General features: G+C 35.3%; 1 protein-coding gene and 1 pseudogene across 1 annotated transcript; both read left to right on the forward strand.

Annotated features, from left to right (window-relative positions):
• Positions 1 to 1,697: 1,697 nt before the first annotated feature.
• Positions 1,698 to 2,897, forward strand: LOC116134635 (flavonol sulfotransferase-like). The gene has a single exon (XM_031420313.1). It carries the CDS (start codon positions 1,722 to 1,724, stop codon positions 2,748 to 2,750), a length of 1,029 nt encoding a protein of 342 aa, XP_031276173.1. The 5' UTR covers positions 1,698 to 1,721; the 3' UTR covers positions 2,751 to 2,897.
• Positions 2,898 to 18,436: 15,539 nt separating this feature from the next.
• LOC116134609 lies at positions 18,437 to 19,841 on the forward strand (annotated as a pseudogene).
• Positions 19,842 to 22,128: the final 2,287 nt, after the last annotated feature.

Below are 22,128 nucleotides of genomic sequence, written 5' to 3' on the forward strand. Positions count from 1 at the left end.
TGCTTCATGCAATATGAATTATAGATGAATATAATATTAAAAGAACTGGTGATTGCCAGATTGGAGGATAGAGGCTGTCAATTGTATTGTACAGAGAAATTATATATATATATAGTATGATTTGACATAAAGAAAGTAATGCATACAAAACATCATATCTTGTTCGATTTACATGACGATGTGTGATTTGGAATAGATAGGGAAAGAATTATTTACATGAAGCTTAATACTCCCTCCGTTTCCAAATAAATGACGCTTTGGCTAATTGCACACTTTTTTATACTCTAATTTTTTTAAGGGCGAACGACTTATTGATACTCAAGGTTTGTCGAAACGATAAGTTGGTGCTTAAAAGGTTTTGAAACGACAAATAGGTACCTTCCGTCATGTTCTGTTAATGATTTTCATTTGATAATAGTGAAAAGACTAAAATGCCCTTAAAAGTTTAATATTTTAGTTTTTTATAAATTTAAAAATTTCTAAAAAACCCCCAGGTTTGCTAATTTGACTAAATACCCCAATATATAAAAAGTTTATAAAATAACAAATATACCCCCGCCACCCACAGTGCCAGATTCAAGGCCACCGCCGTCGGAACCTGGCCGGAAAATTGCGTTACGACACAGACCCATCGGATCTGTGTCGTAACGCGTAGATCTTTCATTTTCCGACAAGATCCGTGGCTGATCTGGCCGGAAAAGGCCAGATCTACGGCCGTCGAGACCGGGAACTTGTCGGAAAATTGTGTTACGACACAGACCCATCGGATCTGTGTCGTAACACCTCGGATCTGGCCGGAAAATGCCTGATCTGGCCGTCGAGGCCGGAAAAGGCCAGATCGGTGTGTTACGACACAGATCCGACGATTCTGTGTCGTAACACAATTTTTTGGCCAGATTCTGGCAGTGGTGGCCAGAATCTGGCACTGTGGGTGGCGGGGGTGTTTTTGTTATTTTATATATTGGGCATTTAGTCAAATTAGCAAAACTTAGGGGGTTTTTAGAAATTTTTAAATTTATAAAAAACTAAAAATTAAACTTTTAAGGGTATTTTAGTCTTTTCACTATTATCAAACGAAAATCACTAACAAAACATGACGAAAGATACCTATTTGTCGTTTTAAAACCTTTTGAGTACTAATTTATCGTTTTGACAAATATTGGGTATGTATAAGTCGTTGTCCCTTTTTTTAATGTAAACAAAAAGAGAGAGGAGGCGTGGGCATACAAAAAAGTGGAGAGAGATGATTGAGGCAGACACATAAAGCAGAGAAAGAGAGAGAGAGAGGAGATGTGAGGGCATACAAAAAAGTGGAGAGAGATGATTGAGGCAGACACATAGAGCAGAGAAAGAGAGAGAGAGGACATGTGGGCTATCGCAAAAAAGTGGAGAGTTGAGGCAGACATACAGAGCAGAGAAAGAGAGAGAGGACATGTGGGCCATCGCAAAAAAGTGCAGAGTAAAGATAGACAAGACAAGCGGCACTTATTTTAAAAAAAAATGGCATCCTCAAAACGACACTTAACAAAAAAACGGAGGGAGTAATTGATCTCTTTGTAAAAGTTATCATATAATTTAAGGAGCAGGTTGATAATTATTCAAATAATTGCTCATCCACGGTGATTGCCGTTAGAACCATCTATATATAAAATCGTTTTATTAGCTATTGTATCATTTTAAGTTATTTAACACTGCATCTTTAGATTGTTTTTGTTGCAGTCATGGAATCCCACTTCCCTTCTGACAAAAATGCTCCCTCCAAATTCTCCAAGGAAGAAGATGAAATCTCTCCCAAAACCCTGGAAACATGCAGAGATATGGTTTCAGCTCTTCCTAGAGAAAATGGCTGGAAAGCTTACGGGGATATTTGCTTTTACCAAGGCTTTTGGTGCTATTCTTATTTACTAGAAGGCGCCATCTTTGCTCAAGATCACTACAAGGCTCAGCCTACTGATATTTTCATCTGCAGCGTTCCAAAAAGTGGCACCACCTGGCTTAAGTCTCTGACCTTCGCCATTGTCACCAGAACTCAATTTGACAATTCCACATCCCCTTTGCTCAATCAGAATCCCCACAATTGTGTTCCCCTTTTAGAGATTGATTTTTCCAGGAAAGGAATTAAGCCAGAGCCAGGCTCTCTACCTCTTATGTCCACCCATATGCCATACGCTTCTTTGCCGAAATCTATAATTGATTCAGGTTGTAAGATTGTTTATATCTGCAGAGAACCAAAGGATTCGTTTGTTTCTCTGTGGCACTATGCAAGCAAATTACGAGCAGGACTTCAAGAACCCATGTCATTAGAGGAGACTTTTGAGCTCTTTTGTAAAGGATTCTCTGACTATGGCCCTTATTGGGACCATTTATTAGGGTACTGGAAAGCGAGCTTGGAGCAGCCGGAGAAGATATTGTTCCTGAAATATGAAGACTTGATTAAGGATACATCCTTTTCTGTCAAGAAAATGGCTGAGTTCATGGGATATCCTTTCTCACTGGAGGAAGAAAAGGAAGGAAAAATTCAGGATATTGTTCAGTTTTGTAGTTTTGAAAATATGAGCAATTTGGAGATTAGTAAGACTGGAAAGTATTCTTCTGATAGTATTCTTGTCGAGATAAAAACACTCTACCGCAAAGGTAAGATTGGAGATTGGAAAAATTGTCTTACAGCTGAAATGGCTGAGCGTTTGGATAAGATAACAGAGCAAAAATTGGGGGAATTTGGTTTGTCGTTTGCTAAAAATGATGCATGAAAATAATTACTGGTGTCACTTTGTGAGGAGTGATTTCCTTTATTTAAGTTTCCGGGTGCTTCGCATTTTCGAAGTTGTTATGTTTTTATGTCAGAATTTGAGTTTTTATTGTTGTAATAATGTTACCTATCTGCTTATATAGTTTGATTTGATGCATTTATAGCCATTTTTTTTCTTATAATACATGAATGATGCTATTTACCCCCTTTTTTTTGTCTTATTAAACTCCATTTCTAAATATACCATATTAAGAGTTTTAGAGCTATATAAATGTCTAAACAAATCTAATTTATTCCCAAATTAGGCTGAAATTTATATTTTTTTGGGGTAAAAAAATTAGCCTGAAATTTATGTCACTGCTAATATATTATACATTAATTTTACCTTTTTGTTCTCATGAGATAGTTATTATAGCATAAAATCATATTGAAGATATTAAACAACATAATTTTCATTAAAATATAGCATTTTATTTGGAAGTTTCATAAATATCGAACATGTCACAAGCTAACATATTTAATAAATTTAACAATTATTATTCAGAAAAATTAAAATACAGAAGATGATAAAACAACATTTTATCACAAAACAATTCAAATGCTGGCAAGCAACGAAACTTAAAGTTACAAACGAATAATATAAAATTTGAAGAAAGAAAAAAAAAAAAATCATAAACATTTCAGACCCTGGGGTGGTCACCAAAAATTTTTCAATTTTAATATAGAGTTTTATCAATTTAGTCCCTATAAGTGCAGCTTTTTTAGCCACCTCAGGTTTTGAACTTAGCATTTTAGACCCTATAAATTTAGCTTCATATATGGCCCCATTATTTATTGAAAATTACATTTTTAGCTCCCTGAAAAAAAAAAAAAAATTGGTCCACCCCTGAATATATAGAGCGATGTTCTTTTTGTTTCATAAATTTCATTTTCTTTGTTTTAAAAAGGTAATATATAACTCATGAAAGAGAGTTATTGTATTTTAAATTAAATTTTCAAATACAATTACTATGAATATGGGAAATAAGAGATGTAGGAAAAAATAACACAACAATTCATCTTGCAAATATTATTTTATAATGTCCTCTTTAATAATTTATGTTAAGGATAAAGTTGTAATTATCAAAGAAATAATAATAGAGGTTAAATAAGATAATTTATAGGGTGCTAATAACATCAACCATTATACATACATAATTACATAAAATTTATATGTCAATCTAAAGAGAGAAGATAATACTATCACATAAATAGCAAACAAACGGCTACTTTTGGCTTCGCAAAAGATGAAATAGAAACATATATATTGTTAATTTTTTTTCTTTTATATAATCCAAAAATCTTTCACACTTACTTCGGAAGCCCGATTCGAAACTGGAATCCTCATTGCACTTTTATAGAAAACGGATCTGACCATGTAAAAAATTAAAAACAAGAAAAAAAAAATCGAAGCATCAATGTTGATGGTCGGCAACCAATAGTGCATAGATTATTTGGGTTGCATGACTTTAGGCCAAGCGATTTGGCCTCAAAGATTTTTATGCATCAATTTAAGATTATTTTTTCTGAGAATGGAATGTAAGAAGGTAAAAATAGTATTTTGAGAGTCAAAGCTGATGAAATACAAATTTAGATAGACTGATCGTAGGGGTAGTATTCTGAGAATGGAATGATTATGGCCTGTGTTAAGAATCGTGTTCCCAATGAATCTCTATCAAAAGAGAAACTAGAGTAAGGAACGAGAGTAGGTGACCTTAAGTGCTTTAAAGGTTTAATTTACCCCCTCTGAATGCCATTTTGATCATTTTCATTTGGTATCAGAGTAAGGTTGTTGCTTAGAAGACTTAATTGTGTGGAGCAAAATGACAATGCATAAATTAGAGGGTCTTTCTATATATCGTCTTTTATATTTTAAAGAAAATCATGATAGACATCGAAAAATTAGAATGAAGACATATATACAAATAATAGATGTTGAGTTTTGAGTAAAATATATATATAATTCTCTAGCAAAGACGTTTTAATATTAAGTTGTTAAGACAATGGTTAAATATAGTTGGGTTCATCATTAGTGGACTTAATCGGGCAGAGTCAATTAAGGCCCAGAATGGGCCCATGCCATCCCCGAGATTTTGAAAACTAGTTGCAAGTTACTTTTGCTCATCATTGTTACTTGCTCACATTTATTGTTTGTCATTATTTATATTTGTTGATCATTAACATTGTCATTAATTGTTTGTTGAGTTTATTTATTGTATATTGTTTATACTTGATTTTGATATCAATGACTCACACGTGTAAAGTATTAAATAAGCTTAAAAGTTACACGTGATATGAAAATATGTAGCGAGAGAATAAATAAAAAAAACGATTTTTAAAGTGGTTCGAATGCTCAAAAGTGAATCCTACGTCCACTGTAGTTGTATTAATAGATGGTTACAGTCAGGTCGCGTGTAGCGAGCTGAACTATAATTTAGAGAATATAGAGAGAGAAAAAGAGAATGTATGATGTTCAAGACTAATGATAAACTAATTCCGTAAATGAAAAAGGAGCCCTCTATTTATAGTTGGAGGATTCAAGGTAATAATCATGAGTCTACAGTTCGGCAGGTGTGGTACAATTCCTAACCCGCTTTCCATTGGTTGTTTATACGAGAGACATCCTTAAATCGCGTAGGGCTTGGACAGGTGGACGATTCCTAGCCACTCGCAAACCTGACATTCACCTGTTGCACTGACGAGAACCACATATCTTTCGTCATTGCGCGATGTGACAACGTCTAGATGACACAAAGCCTCCCTGAATTCTGGTTGGTCCTTGCTGACGAGAGTCCAGATCAGTCCTGATTTTTTAGACATAACATATATTGATTAGTTCAATTCATTGTTATTGATAGCTTTAACTCCACATTAATTTTCATAAACTCCTATTCACCCCCTATAGGAATATTTGCCATTTAGGGTTTCACATTAGCCATTCGGATTTGGAAGAAACTTAAAAAAGAAATACCATCATTAATGGATTATTAATATAACAAATTTATATATGAAAATAAAGAAAAAAAAATAGAGAGATATGATGAAGGGTCATGTGGACAACTTTATTGTGCATTTTTTTTTTTTTTTAAAATTTCAAGTAGTAATGTTTTGGTTGTATAATTGTTATTTAATATAATTCTACCATATAAATGACGGGTGATTTAATACACCCCTGAAAGTGTCGAGTAAATAATGCCCCCAAAAGTTTAAAAAGAGCCACTAACACTCTTGTCATCTATTTTAGCGATTAAAATGGATGGAAGACCAAGTTTGACCAGTGCAATTAGAAATTTACCAAAGATTTATTAATAGCTTGACCATTTTACCTTGAAAAATTATTATTGTTCAAAATGCTACTTATACATCTCAACGTGCCAAACCACCGTACTAAATTACTAAAGAAATTTAATTTAAATGTGTTTCAACAAAAACTTTGTACACATTAAAACAAAATAAGATAGGAAAGAAAATATTTAATTCATGTTTTAAATTTTTATTTAAAATTTATGTTAGATATTTAAAATTTAGGTTAAAGTATATTTAATTCTTTTAAAGTTTGTTAAATTTATCATGTAAAATTTATTTTTAGAAAATTTATAGTTTTGTAATATTATTTAATTTCTGTAAAAAAAAAAAAAATTATTTAGTTTTTAATTTTAATAAAATATTTTTATGGGAATCTTAAATATATTAAATTTATATTTTTGATATTTTATTTGTTTCCTATACAGTATAGTGTTTAAATTGGCCAAGTGGTAAAAGGGTTGATTCTTTTTTTTGAGATCACGGGTTCAAGTCGTGTGTATAACAATTTAACTAATAAATAATTACAGTAAAATGTTGGTTTTACCCTTTCCTCCACCTATTTTTGCCGTGCAAAAATAGGGAGTAAAGAGTCTTTATGGATTCTTTTAGGAGGTGTAAATTGTCAATCATCTTATAAATGATAAATGGGGCATTTGAATCATATAATGTTTTATTATAAAGAGATATTATATTAACGGAATAAAAGACCACCTTAAAAATTACTGAGAATGTTTAGTAAATGTATTTGGTTGATTCGAATAAATTGGTGAATAATATGTTTGGTTGGGAGGATAAATGGATGGGTATGTTATATAGATTACTAAATTGACCTCTTTTTTAAATATTAATATAATAATATTTTTTATTATTATTTTTTGAATGGTTTTTTTAACCTCCTACTTTTCAAATTTAGCAAAAACACCCTAGTAACCAAAAATATTTTAAATTTAACAAAAACACCCCTACCCACCCTAAGTCACTGTCGGCAACTAGCCACCACTGCTAGCGGCTGCCGGCAGTGCCACAAATCTAGCTGTGACACTGGCAGTGCCATAGATCTGGTTGTTTCATGGTCAGATCTATGGCCGTGGAGTTTCACGGCCAAATCAGTCATCGTTTCACTGCCACATCCTTGGCCGTGAAACGACCATAGATCTGGTCGTGAAATAGTCAGATTTGGCTTTTTCTGACCATGGATCTGTTATCCATGGTCAGAAAAAGTCTCACCGGCACACGACTGGCCATATACGATTGGTCGTACACCATTATGACGACTTTTGGTAGCCTTCGACAGCGGTCGACGATGGTGGCTAGTTCTGGGTATAATGATATTTCTATAAATAATGATAATAACAAGGGCAATGTCGTCTAAAAAATTTAAAAAGTGAGGACAAAAGTGTCTGCATGAGTGATAAGGTGTTTTGTAAATATTAACAAATATAAGATTAATTTGGACCAAATGCTCAACTGTTTGGGGGCAATATGGGAAAAAGAATTGTAATAACAAGATAAGTTTTAATAACAACCACCCTCCCACCCACCCCCCCACCCCCCAAAAAAAAAACCCGACATTAAGATTACTAGAAATTCGCCCCCCAAATGCTACTGTTTGTCATAAAATATTATGAGAATAATTTTTTACAAATCAACCAAACATCATCATCTGCTCAATTTAAAAAATATTACCACAGTTATCTAATATTAACCCGATCCAAATGGCCCCAAAGTGTTATATTTTGTTAAGGAAAAGATGAAAGAAAAACTTTACCCAAAAAAGAAAAGAGAAAAGCTTATACATTGTTAATTAGCCTATTATATGAGCACATTCTCACTACCTTTACAAACCTTGGATCTCTTCAATTGTGGCATAAATCTCCCATCGCAAATTAAGTTTTGATTTCTTCATTTTATGGTAATTTTTCAATTTACTTGATTTTTGGATTTTATTTTAAATGCCATGTATCTCATGAATTTTTCTTTAAATTTTATTGTATTTAGCTTTTCTAAGATATGCAACTTATTAACCATGAGGTTTAGATTATTGGCAGCCGGCACGACCTAGGCCATGTGATTTGGCTGTAGAGATTATTTTTTATGCACTAGTTAAAGATTTTATTATTCTGAAAATGGAATATAAGAGGGTAAAAATGGTTAATTAGTTATATTGTAGGTAGAACCATCTATAAATTAAAGGGTGCATTCTTATTTTATTAATCTGAAAATGAATTAGCTCTGAGAAATTAATGCTTTTTTTTTTTCTTGTCATTTATTTTGTGCTGCAAATGATCGATTTCTTTGATTTAAGTGTCCATGTGCTAGCTTATCATTTTCAATTTTTGGTTTTCTATGTTCCATGTTTTAATTTTTTCTGTAGTAATTATCTTACCTGTTATAATGAGTTATTTATTATCTTCTCTATTATTTCTAGTAAAAGCATCATTTAAAAAAAAAAAAATTATCTATCCGTCTCTGTGATCTGCTTTGTCTTAAGATTCTAACGAGGTTGAAGCGAGACAGCGCTGGTAGTAAATAATGAAGAGGGGGTGTAAACTGTGAAGTTTAAGGAATGATGGGGTCCAAGAGAATTTAATTTTTAAGGGATAAAATTAATATATTTATTTTATATATGAAATTTCAAAATCTTTGCGGCACCTGGGTAGTGGTAGTGACGACATGTGATTCAAATGTGTTGGAATTGGGCAACTTTCGACAAGAGTAACACTAACCTTACAAAGAGGTATACAAAAAGTCATACAAAGAGACAATCTCTGTCTTTAAAAGAAGAGAAAAAGAGAGAGAGAGACAATAATGAATTTTAAGGGTAGAGATTATCTCTCTATATAGCTCTTTGTATGCCTCTTTGTAAAGATAGTGTTACTCTTTCAACAATGTGAATATGTTTGTCGGCATTTGCATCTGCTTTATGCAATAAGAATTTTATGTAAAAAAAAAATATTAAAAGAAAATAGTATGATTTGACACAATGAAAGTAATACATACCAAATATCAGATCTTGTTTGATTTACATGATGATGTGTGATTTGGAATATACAGAGAAAGAATTCGTTTTCTATACCTACATAGATGTAGCTTAACGACTGATCTCTTTGTAAAAGTTACCAGATAGTTTAAGGAACAACTTGATAATTATTCAAATCATTCTTCATACATCTGAAATATCCATTCAAGTGTAGTTTAGTGAGATTAAATAATATATTCCTGATTTTGTTTTCATTTTTTATGAAAACAAATCATTCATGGTTAAATTCACGTTAAACATGCATAATATTAAATGTTAAAATTATTGTCGTTAGAACCATCTATATATAAAATCGTTTTATTAACTATTGTATCAAGTTAAAGTTATTAATTAACATTGCATCTTTAGATTGTTTTTGTTGCACTCATGGAATCCTACTTCCCTTATGACAAAAATGCTCCCTCCAAATTCTCCAAGGAAGAAGATGAAGTCTCTCCCAAAACCCTGGAAACATGGAGAGATATAGTTTCAGCTCTTCCTAGAGAAAATGGCTGGAAAGCTTACGGGGATATTTGCTTTTACAAAGGCTTTTGGTGCTATTCTTATTTGCTAGAAGGCGCCATTTTTGTTGAGATTGTAGAAACAAATTCAATCTAAATTAGAGTTTGATTAGGACATGAGTTTTCTTAATTTGTGTTTAAGTAAAAAATTTTTCTTTTAGGAATACAATTGGAAATATGATTATAGTTGTATTAGGAATTAAAATATAATTCCTATTAGGATATGAGATTTGAGTCCTATTAGGAATTATGTCCCATGTATTACATATAAAAAAAGGGTTAAGTCCTAGAGTTAGATAACACAAATTGAATAGAAGTGAGTGAGCTAATTTGTGAGGCTTGAGAGATTCTTGTAATTTTTCTTCTTTTTCATAGTGAAATTCTGCAACGGCAAAGTGGACGTAGCTCTCATACAGAGAGTGAACCACTATAAATCTTGTGTTTGTGTGTGTGGTTAATTATTTTGTGTCATTTGTTCGCATTATTTTTCGTTTTTAGGGATTTAGGATTTGCTAGTATTCAATTAAATCCCTCCTAACAACTGGTATTAGAGGAAGGTTCAAGGAAGAAAGCGATGGTTGGAGAAGAAGAAGGATCTGTAACTAGGATCAACAAGTTTGATGGAACATATTACGCATTCTGGAAGATGCAAATTGAAGATCATCTGTATGGCAGAAAATTACGTCTACCTCTTTTAGGAGAAAAACCTGAAAATATGTCAGATGAAGATTGGACACTCCTTGATAGACAACTATTAGGAGTCATTCGATTGATATTGACCAAGAACATGGCAAGTAACTTGGCGAAGGAGACAACCACAACAAGGTTGATGAAGATCTTGTCCGATATGTATGAGAAGCCTTCTGTGAATAACAAGGTACACATTATAAAAAAATTATTTAATCTTAAGATGAGAGACGGTGCTTCCGTGACAAAGCATATGAATGATTTTAATACAATCATTAATCAATTGTTGTCTGTAAAAATTGATTTTGATGAAGAAGTTTGTACCCTGATTCTTATGGCCTCCCTACCAAATAGTTGGGAGCCTATGAGAGTAGCAATTAGTAATTCAATAGGTAGTGTGAAATTAAAACTCACAGATGTCAGAGACAAAATTCTCGCTGAGGAGGTTCATAGGAAAGATTCAGGTAACGTCGAATGCTTTGAATGTTGAAACAAGAGGCAGGGGTTACGATAGGAATTCAAACCGAGGTAGAGGAAGATCAAAATCAAGGAACAGAAGAAGCAAGTCCAGGTTTGGGAAAAAAATAGAGTGCTAGAATTGTGGCAATAAAGGCCACATACAGAGGAATTTGCAAAGCACTAAAGAAAGAGATGAACAACAATGAAGACGCTACCAATGCCGTAATTGAAGAGGTACAAGATGCTTTACTTTTATCTGTTGATAATTCTATTGACTCTTGGGTTTTAGATTCAGGAGCTTCATTCCATACCACTGCACACCGTGAAATTCTAGAAAATTATGTGGTTGGAAATCATGGAAAGGTATACCTAGCAGATGGAGAACCTTTGGATATTGTCGGTATGGGTGACGTTAGGTTGAAGATGACAAACAGATCTGTGTGAAAAATCCAAAAAGTAATTAAGGCATGTACCAAAATTGATGCGCAATCTAATATCAGTTGGGCAACTTGACGATGAAGGGCATAGTGTGTCCTTTCTAAATGGTGTATGGAAAGTTACTAAAGGAGCCATGGTGGTTGCTCGTGAAAATAAAACAGGAACTCTTTACATGACTTCCACTTGCAAAGATTCAGTTGCAGTCGTAGATGCTAGTGTTACCTCGAGTTTGTGGCATTGTAGACTTGGGCATATTAGCTTGAAAGGAATGAAGGAGCTTCAATCAAAGGGAAAACTACTAGAGTTGAAGTCGATTGATCACAATTTGTGTGAAGGTAGCATCTTTGGCAAACAGAGAAGAGTAAGTTTTTCCAAAGTAGCAAGGGTACCAAAGGCAAAGAAGTTGGAGTTGGTTCATACATACGTCTAGGGACCTACTCCTTTGTCATCCCTTGGAGGCTCAAAGTATTATGTGACGTTCATTGATGATGCGAATAGAAAGGTATGAGTTTATTTTTTGAAAAATAAATCTAATGTTTTTGATGCTTTTAAAAAGTGGAGAGCCATGGTTGAAAATAAGACAAACCTAAGGGTGAAGTGCTTGCGATCCGATTATAGGGGAGAGTACATTGGTCAAGGGTTTAAGGAATGTTGTGCCCATAATGGGATCAAGATGGAGAAGACCATTTCTGCAACTCCTCAATAGAATGGTCTTGCCAAAAGGATAAACAAAACCCTAAATGAGCGTGTAAGAAGCATGAGATTGCATGCTGGACTACCATAGACATTTTGGGCTGACGCAATCAATACTACAGCCTACTTGCTCAATAAAAGACCTCTATACCGCTAAATTGCAAGATCCCAGAAGAAGTTTGGAGCGGCAAAGAGGTAAATTATTCTTTCTTAAGAGTGTTTGGTTGTTTAGCATATGTTCACATTGACTATACTCTTAGAAGCAAGCTTGATGCTAAATCTAACAAATGTTTTTTCATTGGTTATGGTGACGTCGAGTTTGGTTATTGTTTCTGGGATGACTAAAACCACAAGATTATAAGGAGCAAAGACGTCATATTCAATGAAGAAGTGATATATAAGGATTGACTCAACATGAAGTTAGAAAGTCCAAACATTGAAGTGAAGACGCAAAAGGTAGTTCTTTTGAAAGACTTCCCAATGAATGGCATGTAGGACAATGACCAGGAAGATCAAGATAATATAGCTTAAGAAGTTGAACTACAAACGCCTGTGTTTGAACCTAGAAGATCTTCCAAGACTGTAAGACCACTACAAAGGTACTCCCATTCTTTGCACTATATTTTACTAATTGATGTTGGTGAACCAGAGTGTTACGAGGAAGCAATGCAAGTTGATGACTCAATCAAGTGAGAGCTAGCTATGAAGGATGAGATTGACTCATTATTAACAAATCAGACCTTGACAGTTGACAGAGTTACCACAAGGGAAGAAGGCATTGCAAAACAAGTAGGTTTATCGGGTGAAAGATGAACATGATGGCAACAAACGATATAAAGCAAGACTGGTCATGAAAGGATTTCAGTAGAAAGAAGGCATTGACTACACTGAAATTTTTTCTCTAGTTGTCAAGTTGACTACAATAAGAATAATACTTAGGTTAGTGGCAAAAGAAGACCTTCATCTTGAGCAGTTAGATGTAAAGATGACGTTTCTTCATGGAGAACTGGATGAAGAAATTTATATGTAGCAGCCTTTTAAAGTACAAGGAAATGAGAGAATGGTGTGCAAACTTCAAAAGAGCCTATATAGGCTAAAACAGGAGCCTAGACAGTGGTACAAGAAGTTTGATAGGTTTATGTGTAGTAACGGTCTCCTTAGATGCCAAATAGACCATTGCTATTATTTCAAGAAACTTGGTAACTCCTATATCATCCTATTATTATATGTAGATGACATGTTGATTGTAGGACTTGTAAACAAGAAATAGATAAGCTGAAAAGGCAATTGTCAAAGGACTTTGTTATGAATGACTTGGGAGCTGCAAAACAAGTCATTGGTATAAGGATTACCAGAGATAGAGCCAAAGGTTTCTTGAAGCTGTCATAAGAAGAGCATGTGAAGAAAGTACTCAATAGTTTCAACATGGGTGGAGCAAAGCCAATAAGTACCCCTTTGGCTAGTCATTTTAAACTATCCAAAGATCAGTCACCTACAACAGAACATGAGCGAGACTACATGGCCAAGGTACCCTATACATCAGCGATTGACAGTCTTATGTGTGCCATGATGTGTACAGGCCAGACATAGCATATGCAGTCGGAGTTGTGAGTAGGTACATGAGCAATCCAGGAAAGCAACATTGGGAAGCAGTAAAGTGGATTCTCAGATATTTCCGTATTATCATCCTCAAGATTATCTCATTCATCTTCTTGTCAAATTCCAGTAATAATTTTTTCTTCAGTTAAAACATACACGATTTGTTGCTCATTTAGATGATTGAGGAAGACATTAATATTCATTTGATTAGTGTAGTGAAGTTGTTGAATCTGATAACTCAATTTTGCAGTGACTCTTTGATATCAATTTCTCGTTGGAGTTGTCGACTATTTCAGCATTATTGGGTAATGCAGATGCATTCGAGGGTCCCGCTGCCAGGTCAGCGGGCGAGTACCCTGCTCCCTGGTGAGCGGTCGGGGGTCCTCGGATTTATCATTATGTTATGAAGGCATGGCGATTGGGGATGAGCTAGATGTGATAGGTTTTGTGGATGTTGATTGGGGAGATGATCTCGATAGTAGACGTTCCACAAGTGGGTATGTATTCTCTTTATTTGGTGCTGCTATTTGTTGGATGAGTAAAAGGCAAAGTACTGTGGCTTTGTTATCGACTGAGGTAGAATACATGGCATTGACACATGCTGGCAAGGAAGCTGTGTGGCTTTGAAGATTGAGTTTAGAGCTTGGTTTCAAGCTTGATGCTGTGAAGATTGGGTGTGACAATCAAGGGGCTATTTACTTAGCCAAGAATCCTACCTTTCATTCGCGATCAAAACACATTGACATACAATACCATTTCATTAGGCAAAAGGTGGAGGAAAAATTGGTGTTGTTAGAGAAGGTTGATACACTTGTTAATGCTGCAGATTTTCTTACCAAAGCTGTGAGCTTAGCAAAGTTTATATGGTGTGTTGATGAGGTAGGCCTTCATTGTGTGAAGTATTCGCCAAGTAGGAGAATGTTGGAGTTGTTGACTACTTCAGCATTATTGGGTAACGTAGACGCATTCGGGGGTCCCGCTACCCGGTCAGCGGGCAGGTACCCCGCTCCTCGGTGAGCGGGCGGGGGTCGCGAGGGCAGCGCCCCTAAGCCTGTAGGCGGTTTTGGGCTTTTCCATGTATAACCGCTGTAGGATTTTTTTTAAGTTACTAATTCCTTATTGGGTTGGGCTTAGGAATAGGAATCCTTATAAAACTAGGTTTAGTCTCTTAAACCTAGTATATAAACAAACTTTTCTTTTGTTATGGAGTGATAGCAAATCATAGGGCAATTCATTCATTGTAAACGAGAGAGGTGAGACATATTGCAATAATATTGACTCAGCTGGACGTAGCCCACATTGGGTGGACCAGGGTAAATCGCGGGTGTTATTTTCTTTGTTTACTGTTATATTTTGTTCCTGTTGTTGCCTCTATTTCGTTCAATTGGTATCAGAGCTAGGTTTTGTTAGATTGTGATTTAGAGATGGCGGGATCAAAGGTTGAGATTGAGAAGTTCGACGGCAAAAGCTTCGAGCTTTGGAAACTGCGGATGGAGGATCTACTCATTGATAGGGATCTATGGGGTGCAATTGTGAATGATAGGCCGACAGTCAGGACTGCCGTTGTTACGACGAGTGAAACATCTGGAACTGCATTGTCAAGTACGCCTAGGTCTAAACCTGCAACGCCACCTGAAGGAGAATTATCAGCAACTGATCGTGCCACACTTGCTGAATGGGACAAGATGGATTGGAAAGCCAGAGGTTTGATTCACATTTGTCTTGAGGACTCTGTTCTAACGAATGTGATGGATCAGGATACGGCTAAGGGTTTATGGCAGAAGCTGGAAAATATGTATCTGAGTAAGTCTTTGGTGAACATGCTGTTCCGTCACAAGCAAGTTTGTGGGGTTCAAGGATGGCATCAAGGGATACAAGTTGTGGAATCCTGTGAGTAGAAGCATTATCATTATTTACAGCAAAGATGTAATCTTTAGAGAGGTAAAACAACGTGTGGGAACTCCTGAAGATCTTGAGCAGTCAAAGAAAATTCAGTTTGATGTAACTACAGTAGAGCTAGAGGAGGAGATGACTCCTAATGTTGCTACAGAGACTGAAAATTTAGAGTCTACAGAATCTAACCATGAAGATAAACTTGATAGTGTGGCTAATGAGGGTTCTGTGGATGATTCAGAGGATGATTCTGATGATGAAGTTGTGGTGCCATCAACTTTGAGGAGATCTACAAGAGTTAGAAAGGCACCAGTTCGTTTCTCTCTAAGTGCCTTGAGTGGATTACATGCTTTGAATGTGATTGGTGATGAACCTAGGAATGTAAATGAAGCAAGAGCCATGGAAGATGCAGATCTGTGAGAGGCTACGATGAATGATGAGATGCAGTCACTGGACAAGAATAGTACATGGATCCTATGTAAATTGCCTAAGAATAGAAAGGCAATTGGTTGCAAGTGGGTGTTCAAAAGAAAGTTGCAGGCAGATGGGACAATTGCAAAGTATAAGGCGAGACTCGTTGCAAAGGGATTCTCGCAGATTGAGGGTGTTGATTATGGTGAGATTTTCTCTCCTGTGGCCAAGTTAACATCAATCAGGTATGTTCTATCTATTGCTGCTGCGTTTGATCTTGAAATTGAACAACTTGATGTAAAGACGGCATTTCTACATGGAGATTTAGAGGAGGAAATTTACATGAGGCAACCTGAGGGGTTTGTATGTAAAGGGAAGGAAGACTTGGTGTGTAGGTTGAAGAAGTCTCTGTATGGGCTTAAACAATCACCAAGGATGTGGTACCAAAAGTTCGACTCCTATGTTCTTCAGCATGGTTTTAGCCGCAGCAACGTGGATCACTGTGTGTATGTAAAAAGGTTAGAAAATGTCTTTGTTATTTTAACCTTATATGTAGATGATATGTTGCTGATAGGGAATAGCAAGGAGTTGATAAATTCTGTGAAGGGTTTGTTGGCTGCACAATTTGACATGAAGGATCTTGGGGCTGCAAATTTTATTTTGGGTATGCAAATTACTAGAGATCGTCAGAGTTGTAAATTGTGGTTAGGGCAGAGAAAGTACATCGAGGAGGTGTTGAAGAAATTTAACATGGTAGACTGCAAACCTGTGAAGACTCCTATGACTTTGGGAGTGAAATTGTCTACTGATCAGTGTCCTAAGTCTGAGGAAGATGCTGAAGAAATGACACATGTACCATATGCGAGTGCTGTAGGTAGTTTGATGTATGCCATGGTGTGCACGCGACCCGATATTGCACAAGCAGTGGGAGTTTTGAGTCGCTTTATGTCAAATCCTGGTAAGGAGCATTGGAGTGCTGTAAAGAGGGTTCTTAGATATCTTCGTGGGACCTCGGATTTATCATTATGTTATGGAGGCATGGCGACTGGGGATGAGCTAGATGTGATAGGTTTTGTGGATGCTGATTGGGGAGGTGATCTCGATAGTAGGCGTTCCACAAGTGGGTATGTATTCTCTTTATTTGGTGCTGCTGTTTGTTGGATGAGTAAAAGGCAAAGTACTGTGGCTTTGTCATCGACTGAGGCAGAATACATGGCATTGACACATGCTGGCAAGGAAGCTATGTGGCTTCGAAGATTGAGTTTAGAGCTTGGTTTCAAGCTTGATGCTGTGAAGATTGGATGTGACAATCAAGGGGCTATTTACTTAGCCAAGAATCCTACCTTTCATTCGCGATCAAAACACATTGACATACAATACCATTTCATCAGGGAAAAGGTGGAGGAAAAATTGGTGTTGTTAGAGAAGGTTGATACACTTGTTAATGGTGCAGATTTTCTTACCAAGGCTGTGAGCTTAGCAAAGTTTACATGGTGTGTTGATGAGGTAGGCCTTCATTGTGTGAAGTATTCGCCAAGTGGGAGAATGTTGGAGTTGTTGACTACTTCAGCATTATTGGGTAACGCAGACGCATTCGGGGGTCCAGCTGCCCGATCAGCAGGCGGGTGCCCCGCTCCCCGGTGAGCAGGCGGGGGTTGCGAGGGCAACGCCCCCGAGGCTGTAGGCAGTTTTGGGCTTTTCCATGTATAACCGCTTTAGGATTTCTTTTAAGTTACTAATTCCTTATTAGGTTGGGCTTAGGAATAGGAATCCTTGTAAAACTAGGTTTAGTCTCTTAAACTAGTACATAAACATACTTTTATCTTATTATTGAGTGATAGCAAATCATAGGGCAATTTATTCATTGTAAACGAGAGAGGTGAGGTATATTGCAATAATATTGACTCAGCTGGACATAGCCCACATTGGGTGAACCAAGGTAAATCGCGCTTGTTATTTTTTTTGTTTACTGTTTGATTTGTTTTACTATTATATTTTGTTCCTGTTGTTGCCTCTATTTCGTTCATTTCCGTATTATCATAATGCTACTAAAACAATGAATTGAAATCCTAATACTATTAAAACATTAATTATAAAATAAGAAATCAAAACAATAATTCTTATAACTACACCTCTATTAAATTATGACTTCGTTATAGTAATAAATTTAATTGGTCCCAACATTATGATTATAGAGAGATTCTACCTAATATTGGTAATTTTTTTTTTTTTAACTTTTATATAATCCAAAAATCTTTCACACTTACTTTGGAAGCCCGATTCGAAACTGGAGTCCCAGTTGCACTTTTATAGAAAACGGATCTGACCATGTAAAAAAATAAAAACAAGAAATAGGAAATCAAAGCACCAATGTTGATGGTTGGCAATCAATGTGGATGGATTATTCGGGTTGTATGACTTTAGGCCAAGCAGAATCATTTTCCTTGAAAATTTAAACTTTCGTATAAATTTCGATATGTATTAAAGTTTGTCAATTTGCTGTATAATTTGAGCAAGTAGTCAAAATTGTTAAATTGAGGAACAAACTCTATCCGGAAATTTCCTCTAAGATTTGGGGTAAATGAATTACTATCTCAGAGGTGTTTCAGAAATGCATAGATAATGATTGAATTGCTTACACTAATTTNGGTATGATTATTTTTTTAATTTTCCTTGAAAATTTAAACTTTCGTATAAATTTCGATATGGATTAAAGTTTGTCAATTTGCTGTATAATTTGAGCAAGTAGTCATAATTGTTAAATTGAGGAACAAACTCTATCCGGAAATTTCCTCTAAGATTTGGGGTAAATGAATTACTATCTCAGAGGTGTTTCAGAAATGCATAGATAATGATTGAATTGCTTACATTAATTTTCTTTTTTTTTTTTTTTTGGAAGCTGGGAAACTGCAAATGAATTGATTAAAAAGTGAAGTGCAGAAAGAGCTCTGTTTCATTTACAGCAGAATAGTTTAATCTTCATTTCCGTTGATAATACTGCGCTTCTTGTTGATTTTATTAATTGGATCTTTAATTACATTGCGTTGCATCTGTGGATTGTAAAGTATGCAACAACTTTGAGAAATATTTGTTGTTGTAGTCATAGAATCTTCACTTCCGACTGGCAAAAGTGCCGCCTCCTGTGAAGAAGAAGTCTCTGCTAAAACCGTAGAAACATACAGAGATACAATTTCAACTCTTCCTAGAGAAAATGGGTGGAGAGCTTTCGGGGATATTTGCTTTTACCAAGGCTTTTGGTGCTGTTCTTACTTGCTGGAAGGCGCCATGTTTGCCAAGATCACTAAAAGGCTCAACCCACTGATATTCTAATTTGCAGCGTTCCGAAAAGTGGCACCACTTGGCTTAAGGCTATGACCTTTTCAATTGTCACCAGAACTCAGTTTGACAAATCCACAACCCGTTTCCTCTCTAAGAATCCCCATAATTTTGCCATATAATTCTTTGCCGAAATCTATAATTGATTCAGGTTGTAAGATTGTTTACATCTGCAGAAAAGCCAAAGGATTAATTTGTTTCTCTGTGGCACTTCACAAGAAAGTTACGACCTGGAAAGCAAGAACCCATGTCTTTGGAGGAGACTTTTGAGCTCTTTTGTAAAGGAGTGTGTGACTATGGCCCTTGTTGGGACCATTTATCAGGGTATTGGAAGGGAAGCTTGGAGCAGCCAGAGAAAATATTGTTCCAAAAATATGAAGAGGTGGTTAAGGACACCCCATTTTATGTGAAGAGATTGGCTGAGTTCATGGGATATCCTTTCTCAGTGGAGGAAGAAAAGGAAGGTAAAATACAAGATATTGTTGAGTTTTGAAGTTTTGAAAATATGAGGAATTTGGAGGTGAGTAAGACTGGAAATTATCCTAATAGTCTTATTGAGAACAAGACATTATTCCGGAAAGGTGAGATTGGAGATTGGAAAAATTATCTTACACCTGAAATGGCAAAGCAGTTGGATAAAATAACTAAGCAGAAACTGGAAGTATATGGTTTGTCGTTTCATTCGCCATAGAATGAAGTATGCAGAAGTTGATGTATAAGGATAGCACAGAATTAAGTGCAGTGTTTCAAGTGAGTTAAGTTAGTCTGTTGAGAGAGTTAAAACAAGTAAAACTTGTATTTAAATGTACTGAATTTGATAACATAATCTTGTAATAAGGGAAAAAAAATTACTGTCATGTTTTTATAAGGGTTGAATTATGAATGCTGAAGCTGTAGCTTGAATCTTTTGTTCTTGCTAATCGTTTCAGCTATTTGAAGTTTTTGATAGAGCCCTGTATTTTTTATTATCTCCAAGAAATATGCAATTAATAGCCGTAAGAAGTAGCTTATTTTGATTACATAAAAGAAAAACTCTGCGTTCTTTTCATCTCACCATTGCTTAAGGGAGTATCTCAAAAGAAAAAAGAGTTAAATGAATAGATCACCTCAGGTATGATAAGATAAAAAAACTCTCTAAAGATTTCGAAAAAGAAAAAAAAAAAAATTCCCCTACCGTTAATATTTACTAATTCTTTACAATTTAAACGGTCTATTAATTTGCGGTAGAAAGATTTTTGTTATTTCAGAAACCTTAAGGAGATTTTGGAAGGTCCTACTTGTATTTAAACCTTGTAATCTTGTTGATTTCGTTGAGATTGATTTTAGTAAAAATCCATTTCCTTAGATTTAGAAAACTCTATATATTTTCTCTGCTTCCAAACAATATTTTCTGAGAAATTAAATACTTTTCTCTTCTTATTGGGCTTCCGGCCTCCTGGTGGTCCCCGATAGGGTCGGGTCTATTTCAATCCTAGGTCTGCCTTTGGGCCTTACTATTCTTATGGCCCTTTTGGTGTGGGCCACTTAGGCCCTTATGCGGTTTACCATTTTGCCCTTAGCACATTCACCCCCTAACATAAACAAATAGTCTTAAGACTCATAACCAATATTAATAAATATTTTTCTAAAACATAATTAAAAAAAGGGATATTAATTATATATTCAATCGATATTTATAAGAGGTAATTTATTTCATATGTTTACGTGTATGTTGATTGGCACCACGTATTCAATTAAATTGTTTAAATACAAGTTGCATACCTGCATTGAGATCTAGAAAATTGTCGATGATATATATAAAACAAGGTCTAAGCTAGACTGAGGATCACCCTGTCTTGTAATTTCTCTTTCCTTCTCTTCGATAAGGAGACCTGTGATTGTCTCAAATCTCTCCAAACTTCGATACACAAACAAACCTCCAACTCAAAACTAAATCTTCATCTCAAAACTCATTGCAGTAGGATTCGAATTTTTTCATTTTTACAGCAACCCAAACTGTAAAGGTACAGCAGTTTTCTCTTTCTTTCTCCTTTTCTTGTCTTGCATGGATGCCTTCAAATCTTTTCTCTTTTCATTAGCTTGATTCATATTCGTTGTTGGATGATCTTTACAGAACTTGTTTTATTTATATATATTTTGTTATCATGTATAGTTGGTATATAAACAGAAATATATTTTACAATTGTGGAAAACTTATATTTGTCAAACCTATGCATTGTGTGTACACATATGTTCTGCGTGCACATCAAATTGCCAAACTTGAATCTTGACTTGTTTCGTTTAGAGTGTGTATGTACAACAATTTATGCTCTCACTTTTGCTTCAGATATTTGTAACCCAGCATGAGTTGCATGACTAAAAAAGTGAAAAATATATTGTTTATCTTTGTCTCTCGCTTTTTATGACCTTTTTACATGTGTCATAACATCCTTAAGTGGTCCTAGGGAAAAAAAGTACTTTTCCCGATTTGCTTTGTGTGTCCAACAAAAAGAAGGAAACTTTCCTATTTGGACAAGCACGCGTAGTCCCTTGATGGCTGACTTGACACTATTTGTTAGAAAGAAATCCTTCATTATAAACACCTCTTCTTGTGTATATGTGTGTGAACCTTTAGTATATTTTGATTCATATACTTTGATTTTCTAAGATTATTTCTCTCTTAAGGTTAAGGTTCATTTCCATATTTGTGCCAAAACCTCACCATATCAACACGTTATTGATGGCTCTTGGAACTGGTTCCTGTAATAGCTTCTTTCTACATATACTTAGAAAAAAATACTATGATAAAAATACATACATCAAATGAAAAATAGATGGGCCCAAAATTTTCTTTACTTAACATATAATTCTTACATAATACAAATACATATACAAAAGCTTTAACCACAATGATAGTAGTGCCATTTCGCTCCGCGTCTCGACGTCCACCGACCGTTTCTCACCTATTTCCTGCAAAACATAAAAACACACGAGGTGGC

The sequence above is a fragment of the Pistacia vera genome, unplaced genomic scaffold (genome assembly GCF_008641045.1).
Source record: "Pistacia vera cultivar Batoury unplaced genomic scaffold, PisVer_v2 Contig29, whole genome shotgun sequence".
In the NCBI taxonomy this organism is placed as follows: domain Eukaryota; kingdom Viridiplantae; phylum Streptophyta; class Magnoliopsida; order Sapindales; family Anacardiaceae; genus Pistacia; species Pistacia vera.